The sequence below is a fragment of the Lepidochelys kempii genome, chromosome 5 (assembly GCF_965140265.1).
Source record: "Lepidochelys kempii isolate rLepKem1 chromosome 5, rLepKem1.hap2, whole genome shotgun sequence".
Classification (NCBI taxonomy): domain Eukaryota; kingdom Metazoa; phylum Chordata; order Testudines; family Cheloniidae; genus Lepidochelys; species Lepidochelys kempii.
Genome location: NC_133260.1, coordinates 113631221 through 113643479, shown reverse-complemented (window position 1 = coordinate 113643479; position 12259 = coordinate 113631221). Strand labels below are relative to the sequence as shown.

General features: G+C 43.8%; 2 protein-coding genes across 2 annotated transcripts; both read left to right on the top strand.

Moving 5' to 3' along the window:
* The first annotated feature begins 4584 nt into the window (after positions 1–4584).
* Positions 4585–5196, top strand: LOC140911963 (interferon beta-like). Its single transcript, XM_073346121.1, has one exon. The coding sequence runs from the start codon at positions 4585–4587 to the stop codon at positions 5194–5196; it is 612 nt and encodes a 203-aa protein (XP_073202222.1).
* A 6487-nt stretch (positions 5197–11683) lies between these two features.
* Positions 11684–12259, top strand: LOC140912117 (interferon beta-like). The gene has a single exon (XM_073346279.1). It carries the CDS (start codon positions 11684–11686, stop codon positions 12257–12259), a length of 576 nt encoding a protein of 191 aa, XP_073202380.1.

The following is a 12259-nucleotide window of genomic DNA, read 5'->3' as shown; positions in this document are numbered from 1 at the left end:
TTATTTATTGTTCCAAGGCAGCACAATCTATGGAGAATTAAAAAACAACAACAACAACAAACAAAAAACCCCTACACATTTGGGCTTGGCGAGGAGCTAAGTAAATTCAAATCTTAGCAGCACAATTATTTATACGACTTACCAGCAATACTTACTCATCCAAAAAAGGAGTTTCAAGACGGCAATCTTTTATTTCATTTTGTATGAAATTTCTTCCGAAGGACTTATGGAACATGGAAGCAAAGATTTCAAAAGTAAGTGCAACCTGGGGTGGGGAACCTCGCTGGGCTCAGCTACCCTTGCGCACCACTTCCTTGGGGCTCGTAGGGGAATCCAGTCCCAACCTCAATTCTGGGTTACAGCCCAGGGCCCTGTACTGCACAGCTACGTCAAATTCTCTAACCATATTGCAGTTTTCCCTGCGCCATTTCCTTCCTCACCTCTTTACTTCCCTTCTAGGTCTCCCAATCTGCCCCCTGGTTATTCTGGGTGCCTCCCTGCTCCCTCAAGACCCTGCAGGCACCTTCTGACTCCCTGCATTTTCTTTCCTCCAACCCTTCCTTATCTGGGCCCACTCAGCAGTTAAACCTGGAATCACCTAATTTCGTTCAGGTGGGGCCCATTCTGGTATCAGGGCTGGCTCAGTCAGGGGCTCTCTATTAGTATCATCTCAGAGCTCTGGATGATCTCTGAGTGTACATCTCTCTCTCTCTCTCTCCATATGGAGATTAATTTTATTGTCAGGCTCTGGCTCTGACCCTCTTACACCGATCACTGTAACTGACTTCTACTCTGGCTTATCTGTTTTCTTCTAATGATATTGGGCCAGCCAATGGTGCCAGGCTGAATTCCATGAGCTGAGGATCTGGCCCATTGTTCTCATGTTGGGCCAGATTCTGCCACCCTTAGGTTGACTAGTCCAGGCCCTGGTTACTGTGTTCCACTATGTTTAAATACATGTAGTTTGTTCAATACAAGCTCTCCCTGCCTTACTGTGAAGTACCCCAGGAGCAAAGATTACCATAATTTGGACCTTATTATTTGGACTAGTTATGCTTCCATATTAGTTCAACAGCATTTCACCAATGGAGTTCTGTATACTATAGGGTGAATACATATCACAATCACAATGAGACTCCATGAATATGTTACATGTCTTCTGGGAGGGTTGCTCCTCAGCCAGGCTCTCCCCTATCATCAGCCCTTCAGTGGCTTGGTGTGGTGGCTGTAGACGTAGCTGGAAGAGAGAGGAAGAGCATGGCAAACATCTCTCCCTTTTTTCATGTTATTTCTTCCCTCTTGGCTTTGCCCCCTCCGCCTACCACTTCAAAGTCAGGTGAGCATTACCCCATCGCAGTCCCAAACTGTCCACAGGAACGGGGGGCAGTGACTCACTGGAGAGTCCAACAGATTCTTTTGTTGCTGCCTAGGCCAGCATCCTTTGTTCCTGTGAGGCTGGACTGTGTTTCTCCCGTACATGCCCTGATGAGGCGTGAACTGCCTCTCTGCTCTTGGAGAGTTTTTACTTTGGCTTATTTTAAGCCATGAAGACACATTTTCAGCCTCACAACTCTAGACATGGAATTATAACCTATAACATTACTATAACAGTGCAGTAACAACAATTACTATCCCATCACTATGACCACAATGCTCAGTGCATCTTGAGTCTTCCAAAGACACTCGACACAACAAACTTTGCATTAGACACCACACAATCATATTATAAGGATGAACACGGAGGTGTAGGCTGTTCCCACGAGGTGTAGAATGTCTCACCATGAAACTGTTCCATTTCTTCTGGGAGGATTAGATCTTCAGTAGCTGGACACATCTTTATGAAACTTGTGGCCAGAGGAGGTGCTGGCCCTGCCCTTGCGGCCCTGCAAGTCAGTGTGTTCACCTTTCCTCTGGGTGTCTTCTTAGGGAAAGGACTCAGAATATCCACAGCTACATGCTGAAACAGAACCTCAATTTTGGGGAGTGGCTGAAGAGGGGCCTTGACCTGGTCACATTGCACCTGGAGCCATACAAACTCTTCTTCAAAGTCTAACTTCTTCACTACCCCTATCGTGCAGAGGAGAACTGCCTGACAATCATTCTATCGCATTGTTTTGAAGCTGTGCTCTGTGGAAGAAGCTTTTAATCTACTTAAGAGCCATTTGGTGTTATCCATCATCTATGACTTTAGGTCTTGCTGTGGGAAAGCCAACCACAGGTGGATGAAAGGGAGAAAAACACCACCAATACATCCCCACTTAAGCTCCCCCTTTTCATTCCACTAGCAGGCAGGAGGAAATGATTTCTGTGATGAAAGCTGGGGAAACTGATGACACGATGGCTTCTGCACAGAACACAAAATCTTTCCAAACAGTGCACCTGAGTGTCTGCATCACTTCTAGGGCTTTGTCAGACCTCCCTTCCAGTCCCTATCAGCGTGGTTCCATTACAGTCACCCTGTCAGGGCTGCCCCAGGCTGAAACAATGGCTGCTGGGGGTGTGAAACTTCAATAAGAGCGACCAAAAGCATGGTCTCATTCATATCCTGGGTTTGCAGTTTTGTTCATTTGCTTTCAGCACCCTGCAACATCTTCCCCTGGGATTTCACCCGGGTGTGGAATACAGATGCCCAACACCCCTGGAAAGTCATGGGAGAATGGGGAGCAGAGCCCATTACAACCTGCAGGCTGTGGTAAGTCTGCTTTCTTTGCTTGGCAGGGTGTCTTTTTTAAATTTCATTTAAAAAAATATATTTGAATTCTTTCATTCCAGGACACACTCGGTAAAAAATACATAATGTGACTTCTCTGCATAACCTCCTTCTGACCACATTGTAAATCATAGTCATCCACATGGGTACCACTGGAAATGTCCCACCTGTTGATCACTTTAGATAAGCTATTACCAGCAGGACAGTGGGGTGGGAGGAGGTATTGTTTCATGATTTCTGTGTGTATATAAAGTCTGCTGCAGTTTCCACGGTAAACATCTGATGAAGTGAGCTGTAGCTCACGAAAGCTCATGCTCAAATAAATTGGTTAGTCTCTAAGGTGCCACAAGTACTCCTTTTCTTTTTGCGAATACAGACTAACACGGCTGTTCCTCTGAAACCGGACAGAAATATGGTCATGTTTTCTTCTTTTCCTTCTTTAAAATTAATATGAAAACATTCCTTTTCAATTTTTGGGTTGAAAACCATTCCCCTTCACTGATGGAAACTCCAACGTGACAGCCTAGTGCTATGGTATGAAAAACAGAAAGTGAAACTTGCTACAGAAAGAAGGCTGCAAACTTCACTCATCAGACCACTTGAATTTCAATGTCCAAGCTCAGTGAAATGCACATTGAAAAAAGAATAAAGCTTGAATGGTGAAAAGGCAAACACATTTGAAAGTGACATTCATTTATGTCAGTCGCTCTAGCATATTTTTTACCAGCCACACAATCTTTTTGACAGGTTTCAGAGTAACAGCCGTGTTAGTCTGTATTCGCAAAAGGAAAAGGAGTACTTGTGGCACCTTAGAGACTAAATTGGTTCGTCTCTGAGGTGCCACAAGTACTCCTTTTCTTTTTACAATCTTTTTGGACAACTCCCTTCCATGTCACTACACTACATCACTGGGAACTACTCAGAACTGCCCGAGAAGACAGCATGTTCACACCCTTCAACTGTACCTGTTCCTTGGGCTTTTCACAACTGGTATCAGGTTCTTAAGTAAACCTCACAGTTTCTCAGTGCTCTCTGTCCATCCTCTGGTATTGGCCTACACACATGGCTTTTCATCTCTCATATTTCAAATGGCCAGGAAATTGCGAGAGATTAATAGAGACTTCTCTGGCCCCAATCTCCCACAGGAATTCTTTTCAGGCTTATCAAATATTAAGAGGTCCCTATAGTATTACTCCCTCTCAAAGGCTGGAAGGAAGGAATGAGACAGCCAGAGCATAGCAGGCTTTTCTGATTTTGAGTGCCACACCAGAAAGGGAAAGTTTGCCACCTGCTGGCAAAGTGAAGGAACAGCAGATTTACACATCACTTCACTGCTGTTATTTGCAGAGTCTAGCAAAAAGAAGCTCTGCAGTAGTTCCCCCCATCTGCCAAAATTCACTGTTATCACTTAAAAGCATGGATAGTCTTGCTGATGTGACAGACATTCAGACCTGCCGAGCAGTGCTAACTACAGGAACTTGGGAGCAAACAGACAGGTCCCTACTCTAACCTGTAACTGGACGACACTGTTCATCATCATATTCTTCTTACTCTTTACATTTTCGTTATCTAAGAGGGCAGGGAGGACCGAAGGAAAGAAATGTTGGGGTTCAGTAAGATTAAAGTAGTTACCAACTGGGATTTGGTTCTTCGAATGACTTGTTCACTTCCACTAACTAAAAAGAAGGAAACCAAAAGTAAAAACCTCAAGCTGAAAAAACCCTGAAAAGTAGAAAGTGATGAAAGAAAAATCTTTTCCGACAGAATGCTTAAATTCAGAGACAGGGGTCGAAAACACAAAAGTTTACAGAACACCTTGAACAGACACCAGTTGCTCAAGTTCTACACAAACACAGGGAATCTAAGACATCATCATGATCAGCAGGAGTTTGCTGCAATTTTGCCTCATGCTGCACTTCTCCAGTGAAATTTCATGTCTGGACTGTAACAGGCTGCATGTTCTACAAACCAGAATGAACAGCGAGAGTTTAGAGCATCTGGAGAAAATGGGTGGCAACTTTCCCTTCCAATGTCTAAATGAAGGGATAGCTTTCAAGCCCAGAGATATCCTCAAGCTCCAACTGTCCCACCAAGAGAATGCCAAGGTAGCCATCCAGCAGATCCTCCAAGAGCTCTTCCATATCTTTAACAACAATCTCACCCAAGCTGCCTGGAATGGGACTTCCATAAAGGAATTCCAAAATGGACTTCACCAGCAGATTGAGAAACTGGAGATGTGTTTGAGTGCTGAGATGGAAAAGGAGGTAACCTACCCAGGAAATGAGACCCTCCTGCTCACCAGCCTCAAACTGAAGAGATTCTTCCAGACAATAGAGGATTTCCTGAAAGAAAAGCAATACAGCCGGTGTGCCTGGGAGATCATCCGTGTGGAAATACCCAGATGTTTCCTCATGCTCAACAAACTCACCAAGAGACTTGAAAATGAAGGTACCATCTTTTCTTTTTTCCTAGAAAAACTCAAATGATATTATTTGAATAAAACAGCTGGTGAAAGATGGGTGATAGGGTTATAACACCTAATACGTCGGGCCCAATCTTTCTCCCATAGTAATTTTATGCATACAGCTATTTCAAACGCATGCTCAAATCTTTTCAGAGTAGCATATAATTTAGTGCTTCTCTACCACACACAATATTCTATATGAAAAATATACAAATATATCATAACTGCTAACTAAAGACAAAATATTGTTAAGTGATAACTAACTATGCCAAATAGAACTTTGACCAGTAAGTGTCTAAGTTGGGGAAAAGAACAGTGAGAAGCCCCCTTTCAACAACTGCCTCGTAAGACAACATTCCAGTTAGGACACCAGAAAACGGGGGGTCTGTGTTCACACACTTCTATCCCATCAACTCATTTTGGACATAGGGACGGCCGAGGGTTCTTATTCTGCTTTTCTTTCTTTTGTTTACCCCTAACTTCAACAGCTTTAGTAACAACAAATTGTGACAAGATGACAAGTGCACTAAGGCTCAGGATTTAGGATTTGACATCTGGTTAGAAAAAGATGGCCTCTATTTGGCATTTGAATCTCTCCATGTTTGAACCAGTCCCCTTTTTCATTCCAGCACGTGATGCTTCCAGTAATGATGCTATGAAAACAGCTGAATGAAACTGCACCTCCACTGGAGTCCTTCGTCTCTAAACTGATTCTCGAATCAGCAGCTTTCAAGACTCCTATCAGTCCATCTTGAATTAAGCAAACTGCCAAACTTCAACTGCACTATTTATAGCCTTCTTGCCATTACCAAGACTGATTTATTCACATGAGAAAATGTAAAACAGAAGATTTTGCTGAAAATATTGCAGAAGACAGCGTAGTATTTGAACCGAAGGAGAAAAACCTTACTATTTCTTAATCATTGGTATTAAACGTTTGCTCCGAATTTGCCTTGGGCTGCTTTTAAAAATGAAATCTTACCTCTTTACTGTAACAGGCTTCGCTTTGGCATAAGAAATATGAACCAGGACAATTTCCAAAAAAAAAGAAGGATAATTTTCCTGCAAAGGCAGAATGAAGAAAGACACCTAACATGGCCCCAAAATTTTCTCACGCCCAGAGAAACCCAGAAAGAGACTGCCAAAGTGGACATCCAGGAGATCCTCCAACAGATTTCCTACATCCAGGGGTGAAAGTAACTTAAAGGACTTACCGGTATGACAGAGTCCTGAGCAGAGGGTAGGCCAAAACCAGAAGAGGTGTGGCCTCAATCGGAAGAGGCCCAGCCTTTAAATCCCAGGTCTTTAAATCTCGGGCTACCAGCTGCAGAGGCGGCTGGGTGTCCCGGAGCTCGGGGGTGATTTGAAGGGCCTAGGACTCCGTCCACCGCTACCGCAGTGGAGCCCCGGCCCCTTTAAATCTCCGACAGAGCCCCAGGGGCTCTCTGCTGCCTCCGCTACCCCGGGGCTTAGGGCTTTGGTGGAGATTTAAAGGGCCTGGGTCTCCCTGCATCGGCTGGAGCCCCGGGCTCTTGAAATCGCTGTCCGAGCCCCCTGCCAGAGCCCCCGGTGTAGCGGCGGCGGCCAGGGGCTTCGGTGGGGATTTAAAGAGCCCTTTAAATCATGGCCTGAGCTGCCTCCGCTACCCAGGGGCTCTGGCTGCTGCCAGGAGCCCTAGACCCTTTAAATGGCCAGCCTCAGGAAGCCGGTCAGGTATGGCATGGTGTACAGGCTCTTGCCGTTATATTGGACCAGACCGGACCGCCTTACATTCACCTCTGCCTACATCTCATGCAAAATACCCTCACAAGCTGCCTGGAACGACAGTCGCATAGAAAGATCCTGACATGGACTCATAAGCAAGGGAAACTTCTGGAGGTGTATTTTGTGGCAAGGATAACAAAGAAAGAAGAATATCCCGGTTTCTAGGTTACTTATAATTAGGCACTCTGAAATTTTAAACGAGTGCAAATATATGTTCTTTTCCTGCACTGTGAAAAGATTTTCAGATCATTTTACTGGATTTGTAAAAGTGTCTTTATGTTGATCCATTTATATTTATTTACAATATTAATGTATTGCTTTTATTTATTTTTTCAGAGGTTTTATAATATTTATAAATAAATATTTATTTCTACAAAATAGCAACCTACAGCAGTAGTGATTTGTACTAATTAGATTTTTAAAAAAACAGAGACTCAATAAAAATCTTCTCTTGTTTTACCTTAAGACTCCAGTTCAGCAAAGGACTTGTAAACATTTGCCTAACTTTAAGTACACGAGCTTTCCTTTGACATAAGCAGTTAAACTTGACAACATGCTCAAGTACATTGTGAACATAAACCCTGATTCAGCAGTGACTCCATAAGAAAAATAGCTTGGGTAATTAGTTTGACCACTCCAACAGACCACACACCACAACCTCAACTCCGCAGCTTTTGTGTTTCTGCCCATTACCAGATTATTTTCACGCACAACATTTGTAGTTGCAGATATTTGGAGCAGTAGTTCATTGTGATGAAATGAAAGGGATGATGGAGACACAGGCATTCTAAGGGGAAGACTTCAGGCTGTCGTGGTACAAAGTTGCTTGTCCCCTTCCTCCCCAATGAGATGTGTGTGAACTGTCAGGTTTCCATGTGCGCAGACTCCGTATCTCCCCCACCACCACCATCAGGAAGGGTTATGTGGGTTTAATTTTCCCCCTCCACCAGTCAGGTTTGGGTACACTTGGCTCACAAACACCATCAAACTTGTACATACCCAACCCCTCCTGTGAATCAGGCTTGTAAGCATCTGCTGCTGCTTCCCTTTGCTCTCCCCCGGGTGCTCCCAAAACAAGCATATGTGCTTAGGGACTGCATGTTGCACCAACAACCACCAGCTGGAGAAGCACAGTCCATCAAAATTTCAGTTGAGCTGTGAATGACGAAAAATTACCTGAAAGCAAAAAAACAAAAACAAAAACAAAAACCATCCATTGGAACAAATCATGTAAGGATCTCTTTGTCAAGTTTAGGTATGTAGATAGTATTTTTGAAGAGCTATTAGTTAGTCCCATCATTGTCTAGCATTAATTTAAGCCATACTCTAAATCTGGAGATTTCTTATTGAAAAGTTTTTAAAGAAGTCAAACAACCACTACATTACATGTTCAAATAGTGAAAAAAAAAGTGTGTGTGAATTTTTACACTGATTGGAAGCCTGCCTTTGGGAAAAAAACCAGGAAGGTATGTCCCATTTCAAATCCCTTTTGTAACACAGTCCAAACTATGCTGTCTCTAATACGAGACTAAATTCTTCACAGTCAACAGATGGCAGCATTGCAGAAGCTTTTGCCCTCTGTTCTCTTTAGCTGAGGGGTTCTCAAACATTTCATTATGTGGGCCTCATCTTACAAAAATCGATCCTTTCCCCTCCCATTCAGGATCAGGTAACATTTGTGTGGCAGGTACACCACATGCTTACAAAGAAAGGTAGTACTAGAAACGCATTTATATAAGTTTAGCGGTCTTTAAAGGAACGTAGGATCTGCCAGTTCTCTGAAGACCATCACCCAGTACTCCACGTACTGCCACTGATTCAGGAAACTCAGTTTGGGACCTGTTGGTTTAGAGGCATGTACAAGGAGTTAACTCTTAAAACAAGTGCCTCTCCTTTCTTATGGTGCAGTTTTTTTCCAAGAGCTGTAGCCATCAGCTGTCCAAGTTCTTTCCTGCCCAAATCTTTCTCCCTTCATTCATTCCTTCACGTACTTGGAGCCAAAGGTTATATTGACACAACACAATCATCTGAGAATAATGAGAGCAAAATTAGACTGCATGAAAAAGTCACCACCCCCATAATGTATCCCCCGCCCCTCTGATGGAACATGGCCGTCATATAGCACCTGGGAGCCATACAAACTCTTCAGATTCTAACTGCTTTGTTGCTCATGGAGTGCAGTGGGGAACCTCCTGACATTCATCCCATCATATTGTTTATAAGCTGTGCTATGTGGAAAACAATCCATTCATCTACTGAAGAAGCCATTTGATGCCATGTATCATCTAAGATTTCAGGCCTTCCTGTGGGAAAGCCAACCACAGGGGGATAAAAAGGGAGGAACATGCTAATAATACATCCCCACTTCAGCTCACTTTTATCCTTCCGCTGGCAGGCAGGAGGGGATACTCGCAGGTTTCTCCCCAGCCTTCATCATAGAAGCAGATGAGCCTGTGGCTTCTACACAGAACACAAGGTCTTTTCACACAGAGCTACTGAGTTTCTGCATCAGTTGTTGGTACCACTCAGAGCCCCGTTCCGGTCCCTGTCAGCGAGGTTCCGTTACAGCCATGAAACCAGGGCTTCCTTCAGACTGCAGTTGCCTCAGACACTCTCTGTAGGTGACATGGAGAGATGCACCCACCAGACCTGTAGTAGCACTGCCCCAACTCAATGCGCGTCTGCTCGTTCCAGGCCCCACACGTGGATCATAACTGTATGGAGAACACTGCAAGAGGGAACTGGGAGCAAAAGCTTCTGATTCCACGGCACCTCATCTCACCCCACACACCCTTCCATGTGGCACAGGGAAGAGGCATAAGCAGAGGGCTCTACCCCTGCATAGATCCTCTGCAGCAGGCTCTGAGGCCTTTGTAACCAACTTTTCTCAAATAATAGACTGGTTCTTTGCCTACTTGCTGCAGGGAAGATGGAAGTAGAGGTGCTGGGGTTGAGCAGCATCAAGTAATATTAGCAAGTGAATGCATGGTCTCCATCATATACAGGGTTTTCAGTTTTCTTCAATGGCTTTCAGCAGCCATACAACAACAAGTATTCCAGTGCCCCTAAATTGCTGTCACCATACAGATTTACTGAAAAAGATGATTTGGCTCCCCCGCCCCGCATTACCCTGTGATTACTTTGTTACCTTCTCCTCCCCTAGTATTCATACTACGGTACTTATTTCCCTCTCTCCTCAAAATCTTCTCTGGACTTCACCCTCGTGTGGGATAAACATCCCCGGCACCCATGGAAAGTAATGCGAGAAAGGGGAGCGTAGTGCATGGCAATCTGAGGGCTCTGGTAAGTCTGCTTTCTCTGCACTATTCAGAAACTTTCATGTCGCTGATATAAGACTCTGATAGTTCTTATCAAAGTGCAGGAAGCCTTGGGAGACTCTAACCAAATTAATATGCACAGAAATGTTTTCATGGTTTATTCAGGTGATTCTTCCTTTCTAATTTCAGTGAAAATAGTTTTCTTTTTGGATGAAAACACATTTTCCTGCCGCGATGGCAAAATCCAGCACAACAGTCTGTGCTAGGGGAAGAGAACCAGAAAATGATATGTGACCACAGGAAACCAAGAGGCTAAAAGAAAGCTGAAGAATTTCCCTGCCCACGCCAAAGGGAAAACAAAAAAGTTAAGAGAAGGAACTAGCCAAAATGGTGAACACTGATTTTGATTTTTAAAAAATTCTTTGAATGACTACAACCCAGGGACATGCCTGTTAAAAATACAAATCAGGACTTCTCTTCATAACCTCCTCTGGCCGCACTGTAAATCACAATCATCCATGTGTAGTATGTGTAACTAATTGCTCCAGTATGTGTAACTAATTGCTCATCCTGTTTTACTAATTACCCTCCATTTTTCACCACTGTCAGCTACTCAGAGTGACCAATAGGACAACATATTCACACCGTCTAACTGCATCGATTCCTCAGCTACAGTATATACACTCAGATCTGGAAGTAAACAAAAACTGAAAAAAGGTTCCATTCTCTCAGAGCTCACTCTCTATCTCCTGTGTTTTCCTAGAAGGAAGATACCGATATTTGCTGGTGTCTACATATTAAGTGTGCTTTTCAAGTTGCATGACTGAAGTTGAAAGTTACCAATATTTTTGGGAGGCCTAACATAGGTGCTGCCATACCCCCTGGCTTGAAGTGGTTACCTTCATATTCACGGTTTACAGTTTGGTTCAATGGCTCTCAACAGCCCCACTACACAAACTGTTCCAGCTCCCCTGAGGCCAACCCTTTCCTCCCACTTCCTCCAGGCCTCAAAACTTTAAATATACCTAAACTAGTTTTGTTTGTCAAATGCAGGAAGTGATGAATGAGAAAAGTGTAGGGTTTGATGAATTGGCGGTCTTCTCATTACCACTTCTGAAGTGTGGATGATCGTATTATATTAGATCTTTAAATTAATGCATCATGAAAAGCCTGTATGTATGTGGATCCAGCATAAGTGAAAGGGGTTTGGTCACTTTCACAACAATACAAAATGGAGGAAGCGTGGTAAAAGAATCTAGAAAGCAGTGAATTATACAGAAAGAAAAAGACTGAAGCCTCCAGGAGGGAAAAACCTTTTAAAAAAAACAGAAAATGATGAAACAAAAATTCTGCAGCCAATTATTTAAAGTCAGAGACATGAAGGAAAGACACAGCAGTCTACATAGGACCCTCAACAAACTCCAGGCTCAAGGTTCCACACAAAGAAAAGAAGTGGAAGACATCGGCATGACCACCAGGTGTTTGCTGCACATTTGCCTCATACTGCTCTTCTCCACTGAAATCTCATCTCAGCTCTGTACCATGCTTCACTTCCAGCAGAACAAAGTGAACAAAGAGAGCTTGGAGCTTCTGGAGAAAGTGAGCGGAAATCTCCCCTCACAATGCATAAATGAAAGGGCAGCTTTCAAACCCACCCAGGATGTCCTCCAACTCCCAGTGTCCCAGAAGGAGAATGCCAAGGTGGCAATTCAAGAGATCCTCCAAGAGATCTTCAACATCTTTAGCAAAAACCTTACCCAAAGTGCTTGGGATGGGGCTTCCATAGTCAGGTTCCAAAATGGCCTTTACCAGCAAATTCAGCGGCTGGAGGCATGTTTGAGAGCACAGACAGAGAAAGGCTTAACCAACCCAGAAAGTCAGGACCTCCAGATCACCAGTCGGAGAGTGAAAAAATACTTTCAGGGGATAGATGCTTTCCTGAAAGAAAAGCAATACAGCCTGTGTGCCTGGGAGATCATTCGCGTGGAAATACCCAGATGTTTTGTACTGATTGACAAACTCACTCGAAGGCTGAGTAACTAA

Bases quoted from the DNA above. Each gene is read 5' to 3' on its own strand.
- LOC140911963 (XM_073346121.1), top strand. From the start codon at position 4,585: ATGATCAGCAGGAGTTTGCTGCAATTTTGCCTCATGCTGCACTTCTCC.
- LOC140912117 (XM_073346279.1), top strand. From the start codon at position 11,684: ATGACCACCAGGTGTTTGCTGCACATTTGCCTCATACTGCTCTTCTCC.